Source organism: Eptatretus burgeri, chromosome 12 (assembly GCF_056783735.1).
Source record: "Eptatretus burgeri isolate ZD-2024b chromosome 12, Ebu_testis_v1, whole genome shotgun sequence".
In the NCBI taxonomy this organism is placed as follows: Eukaryota; Metazoa; Chordata; class Myxini; order Myxiniformes; family Myxinidae; genus Eptatretus; species Eptatretus burgeri.
This window is the reverse complement of record NC_140972.1, coordinates 99,727,057-99,748,762: the sequence shown is the minus strand read 5'-3', so window position 1 is coordinate 99,748,762 and position 21,706 is coordinate 99,727,057. Positions and strand designations below refer to the sequence as shown.

The following is a 21,706-nucleotide window of genomic DNA, read 5'->3' as shown; positions in this document are numbered from 1 at the left end:
AGGTCATCAAAGGGTGAAAAATCACATTTATAACAATAACTCTGGAATGGAAATGATCAGAGGAAGAGAGTAGGTTTTTTTTATTTTTTTTGTTTTGTTTTAGATTTAATGAATTTAGGCACATCATAAGTATTGTTGACATTCTCCTCCATGACGTCATGTTTTCTCAGAAAATGACATCAAAAGTTTTTTTTTTCACATAAAATGAAAAAGTGTAGAAGAACACATCTGTGTGACTAATCAAATGTGGCTTCGGAATTCACTGTCAGGTTCCACTGGGATACAATGTTCAAAGTTTAACCTTCAACTCGAAAATCACAATGAGAGAACTTGTGAACATTAAAAAATGTATATATCTTTATATCTCACAAACTGAGCTGAAGAAATCCTTCAAAATCATTTCGTGGAACCCTCTTGAAAACGCCAATCAATCGATAGAATAAAATGATGGGGGCATGCAGAAATTCGGACAGGAAAAATGACGTCATTTAGTCCAATTTCACTTTGTGTACCATGTCGAGGCTCATATGAGAGCAAACAAACAATGCACAGCAAGGGGGGCATGACAAAATAGGGGAGGGAGTGGGAAGGACAAAACAGTGGGGAACAGAGACATTAGGAGATCTGTGGAAGGGAGAGGGATGGGGCGGGGAACATGGGGAATAGAAGATGGACATTACAGGGACTTTCAGGAAGGAAAGCAGGGAATTTGAAGGAGGTTTGCTTGGGATGGATTAACGGGGGTAGAAAAGATCAAGGATTTGGATGGGGGACGATAAGAGGTGGTGGTGAACAACTGTTTTGAAGACCTAGAGGGAAGAATGGGATTGAACAGAATGAGGGAGTTTATTCCAAAGGCGGGAAAAAAGAGGAACGAAAGAGTGAAGAGTGAGCGAAAGAGTGAGTAGTGATTCGTGATTTTGGTAGTTTTACCAGAAGGGGGTTGTTGGTGGACCTTGAGCACCCTGCGTAAATATGGTGGGGACAAATCGCAGAGAGAGAGAGAGAGCAAGGGGGGCAAGACTGGAGAGGAGACGGTAGAAGACAGAAAGACCACCGACCAACCTGCGGTGATTGAGTGAGAGGCCCAAAGACTCAACCTCATTGCGGGAGATGTCAATGATCCGAAATTCCCTTGTTTCCACAGCGTGAAGCCGAGAAATGTGGGAGGCAGGAGGACCAGCCCAGAGGGGAGAGCAGTACTCCATCAGGCTGTGGACGAAAGCTTTCTATGTGGTCAGGAGCTCAGGTGGGCCAAGGAAGGACTTTGCAAGACGGAGGATTCCTAGTCGGCGATTGCCTTTGGAAGCGAGGTTGGAAATGTGGCTTTCCCAGGAAAGGTCATGGCAGATAGTAGGACCCAGAAGCTTGACAGAAAGGACTTCTTTGAGAGGATAGTTGAGAAAGTAAATGGGGTGGGGGGGGAGGTGGTACTAAACGGTCTTTTCGGAGAGGCATAGTGAGAGTACGAGATTTGTCCGGATTGAAAGACATGTTCCACGTGTTGGACCAGTTTGTGATTTTATCCAGATCTGCAGTGAGTGAAGAAGCTGCTGCTTGCCGGTCTGAGGGATGCCAGATGGTACGACAGAGGGTGGAGTCATCAGCAAAGAGATAAAGAGGATTTTCCAGAGAGTCGGAGAGATCATTGATGAAAACCAGAAAAAGAACAGGGCCCAGAACGCTACCTTGAGGAACTCCAGCCTGAACAGGAAGAGGGGATGAAAGAACTCCATTTAGGGCCACACGTTGACTGCGACAGGAGAGGAAGTTTGCGAGCCATGAGTGGAGATGGCCTTGAACACCATAGGAAGAGAGTTTGGTGAGTAGGGTAGGGTGCCAGACTGTGTTGAAAGCACGTGATATGTCGAGGGATATGGCTCTGATTTCATGTCTGGAATTGAGGACCTCCATCCATTGTTGGGAGAGCAGAAGCAGCAAATCCAGGGTAGAGTGACCTGGTCTGAAACCAAATTGATGATCGGAAATCAAGCCATTGGAGAAGAGGAAGGATTTAATGTCTGAAGCGATGATAGATTCCATAACCTTGCTGATTATTGGGAGAAAGCTGATTGGTCTGTAGTTGCAGGGATCTGTTTTTGCACCTTTTTTTATGCAGGACGGTAATGTTTGCTGATTTCCAAGCAGATGGCAGATGACCTTGAGAAAATGAGAGGGTGAATAGAACAGAGAGAGAGAGGGTGAGCAAGAGCAGAGGAGCAGGTTTTTAGGACATGTGGGCTGATGCCGTCTAGACCGGTTGTAGAATCTGAGTTGAGGTTTGACAGCAAACTCTCCACCTTGTCAGGAGAAAAGGACACAGAGTCCAGGGACAGTTGGCTGCGACTGGGTAAGGTGGGTACAGAAAGCGATCGGTTTTGAACAATATTTTGATGCAAACACCGAGTTTAGGCATTCAGCCTTTTCACGTGCGGTATCAGCAGTGCGGCCATTTGAGGTAAGGGGATGGAGGGGGAACATACGCCAAAAACAGATTTGATTAGACACCACCAGGATTTGGAGGAGGGAGGGAGGTTTGAGAGTTAAGACTTGAGATTAGAAAGATGTTGTTTTCTGGCTCTTCTGAGGGTAGATATACACTTGTTCTGAGCTTTATGGAAGGAACTGAGATTACCCTCAGTTGAGTTTGCTTTCCATGAGGCAAAGGCAAGTTGTTTCAGGACAACTGCCTCGCCACAAGCTTCAGTAAACCAAGGGCGGGAGGAAGGGTAGGACAAATGAACACGAGAGGGGATAAATCTGTGCATGAGGGAGAGCAAGTTTCTTTGAAATAATTCCCAGGATGAGTTGATGTTGGATAAAGTAGAGATGGGAGACCAGTCTTGAAGTTTGATGGCTGCTTGGAGACCCTGCCAGTCAGCCTGAGTGAAATGCCAGACTCGACGGCACTGAGGTTGTTCTCTAATAACAGCCAGAGAGATATCCACTTTGACTAGCACGTGGTTAGAAGAACCGATTGGAGCGGGGGAAGAGCAGCAGATATTGTCAGGGAAATTTGTCAAAATCAGATCCAGAAGAGATGGAGTACCCTTGGTTGATATCCGGGTTGGGAAGTTGATGGATTGAGTCAGTCCAAATGAGTCGCAGAAGTGTTTTTCTGAAGTGCCCTGGCAGGTGAGAGAGGTACCCACACCCAGCCAACTGGCATGATGACAATTGAAGTCACCATGTATGAGGAAGAGAGAGTTCAGATGAGAGGACAGAAGTTGGTCCAAGTTTTCAGTTAGTGAGGTGTAAATGGAGTCATCACTGTTTGGTGGACGGTACAGCATACATATAAACATGAGGTGGGAGTGGAGGGGAACCCGGAACCAGAGGTATTCCTGGGGATGTGGGGGAGTGAGAGCAGTGCATGGAGAGTGAGGAATAGAGTCTTTGATTAAGAAAGCAACTTCTCCACCAGGACGAGGCTCAGGTCTGTCATACCGGAGGAGGGGGTAACCAGCGAGAGATACTTGGGAGTCATAGATGTCTTGATGAAGGAAAGTTTCTGTTCGGCAGATTATGTCTGGGTTGTCAGTGGCAACTTGTATGGAAAGATCTGGAGGGTTTGAGCAGTGTGTTGGAACAGCCTTCGCAACCTAAAGTTCCTTGATGATCCAGACCATGTAGATCTTCCTCAATAACGAGTCCAGGAATCTGACGTTCTAAGGATCTACACTTCGCCCAAACAGTAATATTGCTACTTGTGACAAGTGGGCACAGACTGTCTCAGTGCTGGGTCAGCCGACTCGGTTCCTGATCAACACGGGTGCTAGGTGCAACACGATAGCACTCAACAACTATAGCACCATTGGTTCAGCACCTTGCAGGTGATCTACAAACGTTGCAAAAAGTTCTGAAAACTTACTTGAATCACATTATTCATCCTGTCGGTAGTGACACTCCCTCTCTCTCACAAGGGCAAGACTACGAAGGCCAGTTTTGAGGTCATTTACCTTGATCAGGAGAATGTAATATCAGTTGCTATGTCTGAAGCCCTAGGCCTCATTAGCAAGCATGACAAGTTGTCTCTGGTTCAGCCTCCAGTCGATGGGCCTCAGCAAGCAGTGGTATCTGAGTTTCCAGAAGTTGGCGAGACAACTGCAACTCTTCCTGGAACTTATCAGATCAAGTTTGTAGAAGGGTCATAGGGAGTAGTTCACCCTCCTCGCAGACAACCTGCAGCATTGAAGAAGAAGATAGTTGATAAGCTAAAATAGATGATTGCCGAAGGTCACATCAGAAAGGTAGAATGCCTGACTGAGTGGGTGAGTTCCATGGTAGTAGCTCTCAACAACTGCAAAGTCAGCATCTGTATTGATCCCAAAGATTTGAACACGTGCACAAAACGTGAGCACTACCCGATGAACACTGTTCAGGAAGTCTTAGCTCAAATCCCTGGAGCTAAGGTTTTTTTCAGTGCTTGATGTCTGCAGCGGATTCAGGCAAATCTGTCTTGACAAGCCATCTTCATTCCTGACCACATTCAATACACCTGTGGAGAGATACCGCTAGTTGCGGCTTTCTTATGGTTTGAAGTGCTCTCCGGAGATATTCCAGCAAATTATGGACCAGATGCTGGAAGGGATAGAATGGGCAACAGCAGTGATGGATGACATCCTAGTTGTTGGTTGCGACATCAGACACCATGATTATATGCCTTGAAGCGAGTTATGCATCAGGCTGCAAGTTATTACCTGCAGCTAAACCTTAGGATGTGCCACATTTGGAAATCTTCGGTCACCTGCTCACAGCAGGACTGCGGCTGGATCCACTCGAGACAGAATCAGTTGAGAAAATGCCATGTCCAACAGACAAACAAAGCATCAAGCGTTTCCTTGGGTTCGTACAGTATTTGGGGAGGTTTATTCCCAACCTAAGCGGCATGAGCAAACCTCTCTGCGATCTCTGCAAAACTGATGTGGGATTCACTCGGCAGTTAGTTCAAGAGCGACCGTTTGAAAAACTGAAGCATGCAAGTATTTCTGCCCCGGTCCTCCAGGACTACGATATAAGTCAGCCAGTCGAAATACAAGCTGATGCCTGCCAGAATGCCACGGGAGCCTGTTTGTTCCAGCATGGCAACCCCGTATCATTCACATCACGCAGCCTAACTGATACCGAGTGTCGCTACACCATGATTGAGAAGGAAATGCCTTCAATCGTCCATGCAACAGAGGTGTTTCACGACTACATATTTGGGAAATCAGCAGTAGTATACATGAAATCTATAAGCCTCTCGAGGAAATCTTCAAGAAGCCTCTCCTATCTTCTCACATGTGTTTACAGCACATGTTGCTCGAGCTTCAGTGGTATGATTTGGAGGTTAGGTATTGCAGTGGTTCCGAGCTAGTGCTTCCAGGCACATTGTCCCTTGCACCTCTATCAGTCACCGGCTCAGGAGCTGGCAAGGACCTTGAGTCTGTCAACATGTTCCAGTTCCTTGCAATCATGAATGAGAAATACCTTGAATTCCAAGAAGCTACTCTGAGTGAATTGAGCCTTCTCTGCAATGCAATTAGGGAGGGATGGCCTGACTCCCGAAAGGAAGTCCCAGGACCAGTCCTTCCTTACTTACTTTGATCCCCAAATTCAGTTGGCAATCTCAGCCGGTATTGTCTACAAAGGCATGCGACTCGTCATCCCACCAAGCCTCAGGTGCAAAATGCTCAAGTTGATTCACGAGTCTCACCTGGGAATGACCGAGTGCAAACAGCGTGCACGTGAAGTCATGTACTGACCCTCGATGAACTCCGACATTGAAGAAACAGTCCAGAATTGTTGCAAGTGTGCTGGGTTTCAAAGAGCTCAACACCAGAAGCCCCTCTTGCTAACTCATACACCTGACCTTCCATTTATCGTAGTTGTGAGTGACATGTTTGATTTTGAATCAACGCAGTACTTGCTCACAGTGGACTATTACTCCAAGTTTGATGAGGTAGACTGCCTCAAGGACGTTACGGCTCGCTCTGTGATCGAAGCTCTGAAGCAGCAGTTTTGTCGACATGGTATTCCAGAGAAGCTACGAAGTGATTCCGGAAGTCAATACATGTCAGAGGAATTTTCTCAATTTTCCAAACAATATGGTATTACATACAAGATTGTATCCCCCAAATTGCAGAGCGACAATGGAGAGGCAGAAAGAACAATCCAGACAGTTAAAAAAAACTCTGCAAGAAATCAACAGATGAGCACTTCGCCCTTCCGAGACTATCATACCACTCCACTTGAAGGAATGAACTTGTTCCCAGCTCAGCTCCTCATGGGGGGCCACCCTAAAATACACTGCCCTGTCACGGTGTCCTTCTCAAGGCTGCTCAGTAAGACCATCACATCGTGAAATCACGCTTAGATGCACAGGAGGAGAAACAAAAGCACTAACACGACAAGCCATCAATGTCAGGTCTACCACCACTTCATGCAGGAGACGGTGTTACGACGTTCCCACACCTCGATGCCAAGCAATGGATACCGGTGTAACAGGCTCCATCTCTGTAGTGTAACTCCATCAGGCAAACATGACTCTGTGGAAAGTGTGGGTTCTTCTTTTTCTTCTTCCTCTTCCTCTTCCTCTTCCTCTTCCGCTTCTTCTTCCGCTTCTTCTTCCACTTCTTCTTCTTCTTCTTCTTCCGCTTCTTCTTCCGCTTCTTCTTCTCCTTCCACTTCTTCTTCTTCCACTCTTCTTCCACTTCTCTTTCCGCTTCTTCTTCTTCAACTTCTGTAGATTCCGTACGTGAAGACGTCATCGTGTAAATGAACGTGCTCTCGCTTGCGGTGTCATGGAGTTTGTTTGACCTCATTACAAGGTCCTCTCCGCTCTGCGTTCCCTTGTTTTCTCATCCGTTCGATGTTCTTCCACGAGCCTCACGTTGTGTACAAGAGAACCGACATGGCGGGAACTTCAAATCGCGCAGCGACATCAAATCCTAAATCAGGAACCAAACCGGAATCACCTTTGGTTGTGTTTATTAACAAAGTCCGGGGTTTGGTGACTTTATTTGTTAAACAAAAGGAAACGCAGCAGCCTACCTGTGGATGACGTGTTAACGATGCCTGTGAGGTGAGATTTACAACACCTGTGGACACGAAAATGGCTCCATCCTGATCTTCAGATGTTTCAACGGCAACGGCGACACGTGCTACCCACGACTCGGCGACACGTGCTACCCACGACTCGGCGACACGTGCTACCCACGACTCGGCACCACACTCTGTATCCACTCTGACCGGACCGAGTAACCACTCTACCCACTCGACCGGACCGAGTAACCACTCTACCCACTCGACCGGACCGAGTAACCACTCTGCCCACTCGACCGGCCCGAGTAACCACTCTACCCACTCGACCGGACCGAGTAACCACTCTACCCACTCGACCGGACCGTGTAACCACTCTATCCACTCGACCAGACCCGAGTAACCACTCTATCCACTCGACCAGACCCGAGTAACCACTCTACCCACTCGACCTGACCCGAGTAACCACTTTATCCACTCGACCTGACCCGAGTAACCACTCTACCCACTCGACCTGACCCGAGTAACCACTCTACCCACTCGACCTGACCCGAGTAACCACTCTACCCACTCGACCTGACCCGAGTAACCACTCTACCCACTCGACCTGACCCGAGTAACCACTCTATCCACTCGACCTGACCCGAGTAACCACTCTACCCACTCGACCGGCCCGAGAAACCACTCTACCCACTGTACTTGCCCCACAAAACTGGACGATACTGTCGGGCAACAAACCGGGAGGTAATTTCCAAACAATGAATTTTGGATTCGTTTGTACATCCAGATGATGTTCTGGTTTATTCCCATTTACTCCTGGCTCTGGGGGGGGGGGGTGGGGGGTATTTGTGTAAATGACTCTTTTAGAGCATGACCCTATTTTTTTGTTCTATATGCCAAGACCTTCAAAATAATTTTGGTTAACACCTCCAGATCAAGTACATTTTCTCTGTAGGGTCCATCTTGGATTCGCAGTTGGCTACCAGCAAACGATTTATTATTGAACCAAAATGCCCGTATTGGGTTTAGATGGAATAAATCATTGCTAATTGTACATAAATTATTAATTTTGATTTACTTATGCATTGCTTAACACATTTTAGCATGATTTATTCTCTTAAAACTTGGTTCACAGTAGAAAATGACCATATTTTACGTCATTATAGTCAAAAGTAGCTCAAAGGTTGATGGTCTTTGAATGACTAATTATTGTAAGTAGAGCTACAAAATTTGGCCAAAAGTTTCATTATTAAGTTCTCTGAGCAATTCAATTTTCATATTCTCACAATGGTGAGATTCTCACAATATTCTCTCACAATATGTGATGACCATAGAGCTCATTGTAAACCAAAGTCACCCCTACCCCCAAATGGCCACTTTTACAGCATTTCATCAAATGATGATATCTCCTTAATAATTAAATGCCATGGAAAGTTGATTTTTTTTTTTTTGATACTAAATATAGGTTATTGACCCCAAGGAATTCATTGATAACATTTTTGTATTTTTTTTTAGCTGATCTAATTCGCATAATCCCAAGATTTTCCTTAAAATGACTGCCAAAATAATGAAAAGTAGACATGATTTAACATTGATGCTTTAATTAATGGTCTAAAACAGTGATGTGCATATGCTTCAATCCTACAAAGACTATATTGAGACACTCATCTTAATTGGTTGTCGGGGAACTTGGGCACAACCACATACCGGGGCAAGGTCAAGTTCCAAAAGATTTCCATATTTTATTTCTAGCCATCACACCATGTTTAGAATGATATGGGCTTTTCCTCGATAAAGGTAATACTGTGATGACAATGCTGTTAGGGTCCATTTGACCTTGACCCCATTGTTTGAGGCCAACCACCATGTAACCAAAAGATTCCATATGTTATTTCCCATTTATTCATAACACATATATGTAACTGAGCCATCAGACCATTTTTTTCAGAAAGATAAGGACTTTTTTTTTTTACAAAGGGAACACTGTTGAGGGTCTATTTGATCTTGAATCCTTCACTCAAGGTAAAATAGAAGGTGACCAAATGATTCCCCATGTGTGATTTCCTATTAGTGTATAATACATACCTAAGCCCTCAGACCATTTTAAAGTAAATTACAAGGATATGAAAGTCTATGATGTCATTTTTGGGGATACCTAAGTGAGGTAAACTATGATGTCACTTCCTCTTGGCAACTGGATTTTCAAGAAAAAGAAGAGAAAACAATGCTGTAAACAAAAGGTAAGATTTTAATGGATCACCTTTGATTTTAAGTAAATATAATGGTCAAAAGTTGAAAATGAAATATCAAAGAATAATCGTCTCTTAAAATGAAATATTTTAATGAATAATTGTGAAATCTAGATCAAAATATTTAAATTTCAAAGCAAAATGGGGGAATCCCCTATATGGGGGAATACCCCAATTCTATCTATAAAAATAGACAAATTGTCTAATGTCATAAAATTTGATCTAGAACACATAGAAATATAAATTAAATGTCAAATCATACATTTTTAAGGGTAAGGAATTGAATGGATTTGGTTTCAAAGACCTTGACTTGTGCTTTCAGGGTCAACTATTAGGATTCAGATATTAACTAGGCAATTTGTAACATATAATAAAACCTGATCTCGAACACATAGAAATATAAATTAAATGTCAAATCATCACATTTTAATGGTAAGGAATTGAATGGATTTGGTTTCCAATACCTTGACCTTGGCCTATGTTTTCAAGGTCAACTGTTATTATGCACATATTAAATGTATCAGCTTGTCAAATCATATCTAGGATACATATGAATATGAAGAAAATGATAAATTATACATTATCAGAAGTTGGGGAAGAATGGAATGGAAACTATAATCACATGTTTTCTGCCTAAACATTAAAATAAAAACAGACCCCCATTAACATGACCACATGTAACATGGGGCACAACCATACATGTAAATGGATGGGGCACAACCACATACCAGTGTGCGATTGTGTTCCGGGACACAGCCACACACTGGTATGTGTTTGTGCCTCATCCAGAATGTGCAGAATAGTTTACATGTATTTACCTGTTATGTCCCTGAAGAGACAGTCATGTACAATTGCCAAAATTAAAACTAGCATTGATTCCAGATAGGTAGTTGTCCAATTTACTTTAAGTGTGTGGTAGTGCCTCCAATTCCCCTAGTATGTACAACATGTAGTACTAATATTATCCTGTTTTTTTTCACGGTTGTGAAGAGTTGGATAAAGTGCCAATGATGGTCTGTAACTCTTGTAAAGTCATCTCAAGACCTCTGTGATGATGCAACAAAATGCATTATCTGCCAAAAAGTAGGCGATGATAAGACAGCAAGCACAAGCAATGGCTGTAAAACGATACGGGAAGCCAGCTGCATACACAATGACCATGTTTCCAAAAGACTGGAGCTTGTTGAAGGAGATGGGTTTTGTTATCATGTGACTAATGAATGTTACAAGAAGTACACTATGAAGACAGTTCTTGACAGAATAACTAAGAATAATCTAGTTCAAGGCCAAGACTCATCTTTTTCTCAGCATAACAAAACTGAAGGTAGAAGCTCTCGCTCCCGGGCAGTTCGCCACCGACCTAATTCAGATACTACAGCAACAAGATTGCGAGTTGTGAACTGCATTATCTGTGATAACAAATCCTACAAACAACTGTACACAAAATATCATATAAGTGAATCCAACCGTGCTGTCTTTTCTTTCTGCAACTAACTTCTTCCAAGATGCCATCTTCGACCGAACTTGTGATCTTCAAGATCCACATTTAATTCTTTGTTTGGAGCAGGTCTGAATTATCGCAATGAGTGCATGACTAAGTACATGTATAAGTATGAGTCATGATCTAAGGACTAACAGCTTGTTTGACTATTTTTGACTAAAATTACGTAAAATATAGTCATTTTCGACTGTGAACCAAGTTTTAAGAGAATAAATCATGCTAAAATGTGTTAAGCAATGCATAAGTAATAGAAGTAAATCAAAATTAATAATTTATGGATATTTACTTATGATTTATTCCATCTGAACCCAATATGGGCATTTTGGTTCAATTATAGTTTGCTGGTAGCCAACTGCGAATCCAAGATGGACCCTACAGAGAAAATGAACTTGATCTGGAGGTGTTTCCCAAACTTTTTTTGAAGGTTTTGGCATATAGAACAAAAAAAATAGGGTGACGCTCTAAAAGAGTCATGTACACAAACACCCCCCCCCCCCAGAGCCTATACTAAATCATGTAATGATGTAATGGGAGATTACAAAACAATGGATTTTCCAGGGTGTGTTCCCACATAGGAAATTACTTCGGAATTTTTTTGGCTTGGTTCGGATGAGGCAGCCTGACTGTGCTCTGAAAAAAACACTTCTGCATTTTAAGAAACCAAATGGGGAATAGCTTTTTTCTTTCGTGCGTGAAGAGATAAAGTAAATATACTCGATGGTGATAAAAAAAAAATGGTGATGTCTCTGGTGATGTCTGTCTTTATGTCTCTCTGATGAAGTGAATATACTCGACTCTGAATGGAATGAAAATATAAAAGGAAATCAGTAAGTCTCAGTTTAACATGTGGTCAATGGGCAGAGATCAGCCTCCTCTTTTGACCTGATGGGCCGAGAGTCAGAGGGGGGCGGGGCGGGGGGGGTGGAATCATTCTCCTATTTTAGGTTTTTGGGGTCTTGAGACAGTCTCAATTTAACATGAGCTTGTATGGGAGGGAAGGGAATCAGTCTCAATTTAACATGAGCTTGTATGGGAGAGGGAGAAAAACAGTCTCCTGTTTAAGGTTTTTTTAGGGGTTGTCAGAGAGTTTCCCCGATTCATTTCTATGGGAGGGGGAGGCATCATTCTCATGTTTTGGGGTTTTCTGGGGTTTATTCAGAGAGTTTTCCCCATTCATTTGCATGGATGCCTCAGAAGCCCCATTTATCCTCGACTAGTGCCCCATCTGTTACCAGTCAGCTCGTACTCATTTTGCTAGCCTTGGAAGGATGATAGGCTGAGTCAACCCACATGGTGTTGATTCAACAGAAAAACAGGGGCTTGAACTCAAGACACTACAATCTTAAGCCAGCCACCCTAACCGTTAAACCAACACGAGGCTTGAATATTAGGTTATGGTTTGGTTTGAGGGAATTTTCAGCTTGATGTGTGTTTCGAGCGAATTTAGAGGTTCCAGTGTGGTTCGAGCAAATTTGAATGTCAATGTGTGATTAAAATGTAGTTTAATCTGTTTGTGAAGGTTCACCTTGTTGGGAGGCAAGGTGGTGGTGGTGCTTCAGCATGTGATTTTTATTGGAACATTATTGAAGAATGCAGAGGAACAGAACCTTTTACCGTGTTCGTTGATTTACTTTATGGTAACACAGTGATGTAAATCCACAGCACGTGACATTTACTCAATGGCTCATCAGCACTGGTGGACACAGACCCTGGCTACAGACAACTACCGATCGTTGTGCGAACAGGTAAGCACATTCCACAGCATGCAGGTATGGATTGTATCGTGCATGAGAGTGGGAGTGGAGGGTGTGTGGGGGGCGGGGGGGGGGGTGTTGCGGATTCTCAAAGCCATTGCTTCCTCTTCCTCTAAGCTTTTTATTGCGATGATGCCCACCTGTACTGCTCCATCTCTCACCCCTCCTCCTGCCCTCCCTGATACCTGCTGCATGCACATGCTGGTATAGTGGTGTGGCTTCGATTTGCCATTGACGGGCCGATGTGCTGGGTATGCTGCAGAGGGTTAGCCACCTCTTTACCCATTCGAGTAAGAAGGGCCTGTGCTGGAGTTCAGTCCTGCTCTGTCCTGCTGGAGTAATCCTTGCGGTTACTGGTTTATTAAAGAGCAGGTTGCGGGTCACCAAACATGTTCTGAAAATTTATCAATATGATTATATGTGCATTAAATAGTTCGATGCAAACTATTGTGGTTGCCTAACTATTGAGAAAATTAATGAAATTTAACTCCAAAGTTGTTATTTCTCAAGGCTGTTGAAAAAAAACAGCCGCGTGCCATATATGGATGGTGACGTCACGTTCTCCAAAACAAAGCGGACGCTCGTTCTTTCATTGAAGAAGTTTCCAGTTCAGCGGGCCGTTCTTTCGCTTTTTTGAGCTTGCAACTGTCTGTATTGTCCTTTTTATTTTGAATTATTGTAGAACAAAGTTATTTGGATATTTGTACATCATGCCTCGTACGTGTGTAATCATGTTTTGCGAAAATGGCTGGAAAACGGGTAATCGCTCCCACCGATTCCCGAAGGAATCAAACATTCGCCAGCAGTGGATAAGATTTGTACAAACAAAATGGGCGAATTTTCCCCCAAAGCAAACGGGTAAAGAGGACCCTTTGGATAGACTTGTCATTTGTGGTAACCATTTCACAGCCAAGGATTACGAAGGCAAGGCAATGAGTTAGCTCGGTTTCAAAACAACTGCTCAAGTGAGACTGAAGCGTGACGCTGTGCCCACCATTCAGCCTTCTCCTCCTCAGCTGGCTCCTGCTTCATCTTCTCACATTGTCACCTCTCAAGGATTGGGGCATTGTGTTTATCGATAAATGCGCATAAGAAATCGAGGAATTATTAGAATACACTATCCGGAAGTCTGTACGTTGTAACCCGTAATGGGGAACGCGGCTGAGGATCTCTTCCCCATCGGCCACACCTACGCAGCAACGTGTCCTGTCATTGGTTGGTAAATAAATGCCCATAACTTGGGAACCACTTGTCCGATTAATATCAAACCTTGAAAAGGTACATACTCAGGGTCCCAGTAATATACCTGGCAAGTTCCAATTAGATCGGACCAGTGGTTGTCGAGAAACAGTGGTCATGCGCACGCGCGCGCGCACACACACACACACACACACACACACACACACACACACACACACACACACACACACACACACACACACACACACACACACACACACACACACACACACACACACACACACACACACACACACTGCTGGAATTATAGATAGATATGCCACAACAGTCTCTTGAAAGTTTGGGTTTGTTCTAACTTCACTTTTGCTGGGGTCAAGCTCAGCTGTCAGAAAGACTTCAACGCCAAGGCAACGGTGTATAATATTGTTACGAATTTGGAATTCGATTGCACACAACATACAGGTTCCTTTAGTCAGCTATGTCGATAAGTGTTTGTTCCCTAGATAGCTCACCTTCCATTGTTTAAATGTTTTGAAATCGATTAGATGCGCTGCGGATCGATTTAATAGTTAGGGAGCGAACAATGGAGACGTCCCTCCCCGTCTTCTGCGAAGAGGAAGAAGAGCCCTTCCGTCCCGTGATTCATGACATCAACAACTCCCTTCCACCCGTGGTTGAGCGGGGGATGGATCATGAGGGCATGAGTCGCGCCGGGCGTGGGTGAGGGGGCGGAGAAGGATAAAGAGGAGATCCTTTCTTTGTTCGTGTTAAAAGTGGTCGGAGTGATCGTTCAGCAGGCTGTCGGGTCCTGCTTGGCTCGGGAGAGCTTTTTGCTTCGAGCTGCGAGTGGTGGCTTCTTCTTCTTCTTCCTCTTTGTTCGTGGAGCTCTTTGTTTTCCGTTTGGTTCCCGGCTTGGTGTGACGCATCGACCTCATCTTGGAGGTGGTTCCTCGGGGAAGCGGTGCATCGACGGGAAGGATCGGCACCTCGTCTCACCAGCACGTGTTGAGAAGCGCGGGAGGATTCGCTGGAGCTCGGGAAGGATCGCGGCTCACGGTGATTGGATCCAGCTCGCTCTCGCTGGAGCCCGGGTCCGCACAACTTGAAGACCACACGAGGTGGAGAGGTTCGAGATAGGCTCTGGGTTTCATGTCATCTGTCCTCCGAGCTGGAGCTCGTTATTAAAGGCCTCAGCCACCATTTCTTGGGTGTGTGTGTGTGCTAACATGTGTCCGTGGGCCTGTCTAATAAGTAGGAAATTGTTAAGTGCTTTGTGTGCTGTAAATCTTTGCATTGCATTTCGTATAGTCGGAACAGATCTACTCTTACGTGCTTCCCTCGTTCCCCATGATTATTAATAAATACCCCAATTGTTAAATGTTTTCAGCTCGTCGCGTCGATTCTTTCATTGACTGAGCATTTCGTGTGTTGGGAGTTAGAAAGCCGTTGGTTTGCCGTAAAAGGGGGACATTTGGACCGACGGTTCTCGGCGATTAAGCCGCTCGGAATCGCGCACGGGACAGGCTCGCCTCAACGGTTTTGTTCCGTACGAGTTCCGTCGAGGGTGGAATACCCCGGTAGTTGGATCACATGGGTATTTCGGTACTTCGAAGATTGGCAATTGACCCTACCCCACGTGGTCTGCCCATTGGCGTACTTCGGTTCTTGTACAAGGACCCGTCGACTCGGACTTATTCCGGGCGATCGGTCGGGTCAATTCGACTTGCGGCTCCATCAGAGCGGTCGGTTGGCGGCCGCCGACCCCGGAACTGTAACAGTGGTTGTCAGGAGTGGAGATACGAACCCCTCCGCCTCTGTAGCAAAATTCACGGAGTCGGATCAGGGGTATACGGAGCAACCCCCCACCCCCCCCCCCGTGTCCCCAAATTACGAGCGTTATAAATTTTATTCCCAGCACATGAAATGTTCAGCCAAGGCGAGCTGAGCCAGGTGGGTAGTGTAGAGTTAGATGAACCCTTGGTCCAGGACACCCGTGAGGAGGACACCTTCTTACCCCAGGGATGGGAAAAGTGGCTATGCCACACCACTGGTTATTTTTATTATGACAACTGCATGACTGAACGTGGTCAGTGGATGCGGCCAGGGCAGGTGACAATGCAGCAGTTAATGGACGTCATGGACCTTGCAATGAAGCGCAAGTATTAGAGTCTGGGAACAATGGCGGATGATGTAAAAATGCTCCAAGAGTTTACAAACGGGACCAGGACGTTACCTGAAGGAAATACTGAGTCGAGTGGGAGTGTGGCGGTGGTTCGGACCACCATAACGGGTGAGGAAGAATTGACGGAGAAAATAATGATGATTGGACGAGAAGTGTATGAACTCGGACAGTAGATGACGAGCGTTGCCGCCATGACAATTATCGGGGAAACTAAAAAACCCGGACACGAGGGAACGACGGAAGAGTTAAAATAAATAACGGAGGAATTAAAGGAGCTTGAGGTGACGACGGAGACGAAGGAATTAAAATAAATAATTGAGAAATTAAAGGAGGTAGAGGTGACGACAGAAGAGTTAAAGGAGGTGACTGGGACGCAGGAAATAAAATTGACAAAAGAGGAAACTGCGAGACAAAAAGCGAGGAAGAAACGGAAATAGTGGACGAGGAGACGGAGACGTGGATAATAAAAGAAATAAAGGAAGAAACGGAGGTAATGGATGACATGACGGGATTAACAGAGACACAAAGGGAGACGTGGGAATTAAAAGAAATGGCAGAGACACGGGAGATAGAGGGTGAATTGGACGAAGGTAAAGACGAACACACACACATGGAGGTAGTGGAGGACAATGGAGGCGAGCTGGCGGAATGTGTTGGGACCCGATGCAAGCAGCAGGATGGCCTCCTTCAGGAACGAGGGGAGGGACTGTGCCCCCTTGAGGCGGATCGCGACGAGGAGAGTCCGGTCGAGCCTTGCAAGGTAGAGGGGGCGAGTACTGTGAATGGGTGCACGTGGAGCTTGGGGGTATGGAGACCCGGGGAGTGCTTGAGGTCGCGCAAATCCCCAGCATGGTCATCCTGGTGTGTGTGGTTACGAGTGTGGCGAAATGCGTGCTGGAAATCATGCGCATTGTGTGAGTGAAACCCCGTTTGTAAGTGTTATGGCGTGTGTAAGCGATTTCCCCGTGTGTGAGTGAAACCCCGTGTATGGAAGAAGCACGATGCGTGAGTGAAAAGGTGTTTGAGGGAGAGGCGCCGTGTATGAAAGAAACCGCGTGTGTGAGGTCGCGGTATGAAAGAGAAATGGCGGTTGGTATGTGAGAGGGCACAGCCGAGTGCCATGGTGGAGTGTGTGAGCGTCAGGGCACATGAGAATGTGCGACAAAGACGGTGCCTGACGAAGGACAAAGGCCGTGTAGCGGCCGTAGTGGTTTCGAGGACCGTGCCGGATTGGCACAGCAGCGCGCGCGGGGTCCGTACCGTGCTTCGCACGAGGCCGCCACGTGCGCACCTGCGGGAGTGAAATCCGGTCCGGAAATGCACGCGGTGCATGTCGTCGATCCCGCGGACGATCAAAAGGTAGGCTGGATTGTGAATTTGATTCGGACGGGTTCTCTGGGCGAGTGTGTTTGTAAAGCTCCATGTGGACTGCGTCGCACGTTCTGTTCGCAGAGCGTGTGAAGCGGCTCCCCCGATGCGTTATGCGTACCCCGGCTTGCGAGAGAAATCGTGCAGGTTCGCGGTGCGAGTGACATCATCGGGGATTCCGCTGTGCGAGTTACAGACGGGCAGAGCACATGTGCACACGTGGGGAACCCCTCAAACGTGGGGCTTGCTTTGGGATGCGCAGTGACGTTGGGGCTGCATGGTTGAAATCCGGCAGAAGGGAATCCCTGCTGGATGTTGCCGTCCAAGGGGACAAGGTGCGTGAACAGCTGCCATGACGTCACGGGCAGGTTGCGACTTGCCGCGCTGGTGTGCGCAGGAAAAAAAAAAAGCAAGCCTCGCCACTTCGAGTGGACATGAGCCCCAGGCAGGGGGTGGAAGGACCCCCCCCTGTTTGGGGGCACAGGAAGTACTAGTTAGGGGGATGGGTTAGAGTTAGTTAGACCGGCTTCATGGGGACATGGGTTGGTTGTTCCTCATGGAGCCCGTGGAATGGATTAGTTCAAGGGATTTCAGTTTAGATTTAGGAAATGGGAATTTTTGGATTTTTTGGAGACATGGACAGACTGGAAATGTGTAGTGGAGACGTAGTTTATCTACGTAGAGTAAATGGAACGTGCATGAGTTTTATGGGATGACGAGGGAGTACGAGTTAGTCAGGGGATTTAGTTAGAGGATGGCAGTATAGAGTGTTGGTGTGAGTTGCGAAATGGAAAGTGTGTGAGGAATGAGTGTGGGATAGTGGGCCCAAGTGTGCGAGTGGAGCGAATGTGGTATGCATGGTACGATGACTGATTGGGGGGAGGAATGATTCCCACCCAAGTGACCCCGGGGTCAGTTTAATGTTAGTTAGTGGGTTATTCAAATTTACTAACAGGAGGTCGTTTTGTTGGTGTCGAGAGAAGGCGCGAAACCCGTTTGGAGGGGTGCAGGAGTTCATGGACTGGCTGGCAGCGTGGCTGTGGAAAGTTGAGTATTTGTTTAGTGGGCACCCCAGGCACCGGACTGGTCGGCCAGAGTAGACCAAGGGCCCAAGAGGGGCCGGGATAGTGAAGTGGGCACGGGCGACCCGTCAGAAACGGGACCCGGAGCGCCAGAATGCCACGGGGGCAGTGTAGTGGGCACGGGCGACCCTCTGAAAGGGACCAGGGGCATCGACACGCCACGTGGGCATTGGAGGGGGGCAATGCCAGAGAGGGCAACCGCCCACATTGTAGGGAGTAGCGAGACTCGGAGGCAGCCTGCGGGCCTGGGGGTGCCATGGTTAGAGTTCGGCAGAGGGGGAGTTCTTGCCAGTTGAGCCACGCTGCCCAGCCAGGAAATTGTGCAAGGGCACGAATGAAAATTTGAGGGCAAGGCCCAAATTTATAATGGACACCAACACAGGCGACGGGAATCATGGTTTTTAGAACCGATAGTTTTAAAATGTGAGGCGTTTTTGGAAATCCCTGGGGTAATTTCAGGTTGATGAATGCTAGGGTCGTTAGGAGATGTACCTCTGCACACCATCCATCCCTTCGCTCATTGTAGGCCACTGGACTCACCTTGGTAGATCGCTGAACTCTGAGGAGGCCATTCTGAGGCTTCATTGGGCCTCGAGACAAGAGGCTAGTCTCTCCATATTCCCCTCCAGAGAGGGACCATAGGGGTTGGGAGTAGGCTCAGTTGATGAGATAGGTTAGAAGGACAAAGACGATAAAGGGGGTTAGGGAGACAATTCTAAAAAAGAAATAGAGATAATAAAAATAGAGGGGCTAAATTTTGTTGTTTTGTGGCAAATTAAGGGAGTGGGTATGGACAGAGACAGGCAAAGGCGATAGAGTGGGGGGAGACAGTAGGCTCGGTCTGAGCCTGCCTTCAGAGCGGCCGGCACCACGCACTCCCTCCAGACCTGATGGAACCACACCAGAGGCCGGCCAGCTTCACCTGCCAGCCTGTTGTGCATGGGCTTGCCTTGCCATGCCTCGTTTGCCTGCCTCTGCCATGACCTCATGCCTGCGAGCCCTTGTTTGCGTTTGACCCTGTGTCCATCCATCACCATGTGTGCCAGGACCATCCAGTTTTGCAAGGACTGCCCTGTGGGCAGCCTGTGCATCTGTTCAGTACATTTTGTGTTTTGCGATCATCTCCATCCATTCCCGTGCACCAATGACTCTGAAATGACTTTTACCTTTCCCCTTTCACAGATCACAGGTCCTTGGCCATGGTAAGTGTAAGTAATGGATAAGTTAAATGAAAATTGTAAATACGTGGATCCTCACCTGCATGTTTGTTTTTGCGCCGGCAATTTTAGTTAAGTTGTCCGAATGAGTCTGTGAGAGTTTGTTTAGTTAGTTGCGCAGCGCATTAGGTTATTTATTTTTGGGACACGTATAAAGAAATGTCGCACTCAGGGATCTGAAGGTAAAACGTACTAGGGGAAAACTTACACATGCTGGTCACACAAAAATTTGACGACTCGGGACGAGTCTGTAAAAAGGGGAGGGGGTAGTGTTACGAATTTGGAATTCGATTGCACACAACATACAGGTTCCTTTAGTCAGCCATGTCGATAAGTGCTTGTTCCCGAGATAGCTCACCTTCCATTGTTTAAATGTTTAGAAATTAATTAGATGCACTGCGGATCGATTTAATAGTTCGGGAGCGAACAATGGAGATGTCCCTCCCGCTCTTCTGCGAAGAGGAAGAAGAGCCCTTCCGTCCCGTGATTCATGACGTCAACAACTCCCTCCCACCCGTGGTTGAGTGGGGGATGGATCACCAGGGCATGAGTCATGCCGGGCGTGGGGGAGGGGGCGGAGAAGGATAAAGAAGAGATCCTTTCTTTTTTCGTGTTAAAAGTGGTCGGAGTGGTCGTTCTGCAGTCCGTCGGGTCCTGCTTGGCTCGGGAGAGCTTTTTGCTTCGAGCTGCGAGTGGTGGCTTCTTCTTCTTCTTCTTCTTGGTTCGTGGAGCTCTTTGTTCTCCGTTTGGTTCCGGCTTGGTGTGACTCATCGACCTCATCGTGGAGGTGGTTCCTCGGGGAAGCGGCGCATCGACGGAAGGATCGGCGCCTCATCTCACCAGCACGTGTTGAGAAGCGTGGGAGGATTTGCTGGAGCTCGGGAAGGATCGCGGCTCACGCCGATTGGATCCAGCTCACTCTCGCTGGAGCCTGGGTTCGAACAACTTGAAGACCACACGAGGTGGAGAGGTTCGAGATAGGGCCAAAAAAAAAAAATGTTGCATTGCCGTAACGGGTCACTGTAAATAGGGTAGGTCGGTCGGGATCTTTTTATTTTTATTTTTATTTTTTCCTAATAAATCCCTCCCAAAATCTCCCCCGGCTCGAGTACCACCCTTTTTGTCGGCGGGTTCTGTCCGAAACACTTCCGGGTTTTTGCGATCGCGATCGCAATCAACAAGATACTTGAAAACGATAGCAAAACAACAAAAATAGCAATAAAATAGGGTCGGCAAAATTTTTTGATAGCAAAAAAACAAAAAAAAAAACGTAGGGTCGGCGGAATTTTTAGGGTCGGGCGGGTTACGCCAATGCAACATTTTTTTTTTTTTTTTGGCCTAGGCTCTGGGTTTCAGCTCACCTGTCCTCCAAGCTGGAGCCCGTTAGTAAAGGCCTCAGCCACCATTTCTTGGGTGTGTGTGTGTGTGTGTGTGTGTGTGTGTGTGTGTGTGTGTGTGTGTGTGTGTGTGTGTGTGTGTGTGTGTGTGTGTGTGTGTGTGTGTGTGTGTGTGTATGTGTGTGTGTGTGTGTGTGTGTGCGCGTACATGTGTCCGTGGGCCTGCCTAATAAGTCGGAAATTGATAAGTGCTTTATGTGCTGTAAATCTTTGCATTGCATTTCGTATAGTCGGAATTGTTCTGCTCTTTCGTGCTTCCCGAGTTCCCCATTATTATTAATAAATACCCCAATTGTTAAATGTTTTCAGCTCGTCGCGTCGATTCTTTCATTGACTGAGCATTTCCTGTGTTGGTAGTCAGAAAGCCGTTGGTTTGCCGTAAAAGGGGGACATTTGGACCGACGGTTCTCGGCGATTAAGCCGCTCGGAATCGCGCACGGGACAGGCTCGCCTCAGCGGTTTGTTCCGTACGAGTTCCGTCGAGGGTGGAATACCCCGGTAGTTGGATCACGTGGGTATTTAGGTACATTGAAGATTGGCAATCGACCCTACCCCACGTGGTCTGCCCATTGGCGTATTTCGGTTCTTGTACAAGGACCCGTCGACTCGGACTTATCCGGGCGGCGATCTATATTCCGGGCGATCGGTCGGGCCGACTCGACTTGCGGCTCCGTCAGAGCGGTCGGTTGGCGGCCGACGACCCCCGGCACTGTAACAATATATTTGGTTCCATTAT

At 46.6% G+C, this 21,706-nt stretch overlaps 2 protein-coding genes across 2 annotated transcripts in view; one reads left to right on the top strand and one right to left on the bottom strand.

The window, feature by feature from the left end:
- Positions 1-6,508, bottom strand: part of LOC147016236 (WD repeat-containing protein 1-like) — a 73,698-nt gene extending 67,190 nt beyond the window's left edge. The window contains exon 1 of the mRNA XM_085849082.1: positions 6,454-6,508. Coding sequence (XP_085705208.1) covers positions 6,454-6,493 — 40 coding nt within the window. The 5' untranslated portion in view covers positions 6,494-6,508. The remainder of the gene's footprint in view (positions 1-6,453) is intronic.
- A 1,161-nt stretch (positions 6,509-7,669) lies between these two features.
- The window catches only part of LOC147016235 (cyclin-J-like), a 33,007-nt gene continuing 18,970 nt past the window's right edge, over positions 7,670-21,706 (top strand). The window contains exons 1-2 of the mRNA XM_085849086.1: positions 7,670-7,764; positions 12,433-12,515. Of these exons, the coding sequence (XP_085705212.1) occupies positions 12,450-12,515 (66 nt within the window). The 5' untranslated portion in view covers positions 7,670-7,764; positions 12,433-12,449. The remainder of the gene's footprint in view (positions 7,765-12,432; positions 12,516-21,706) is intronic.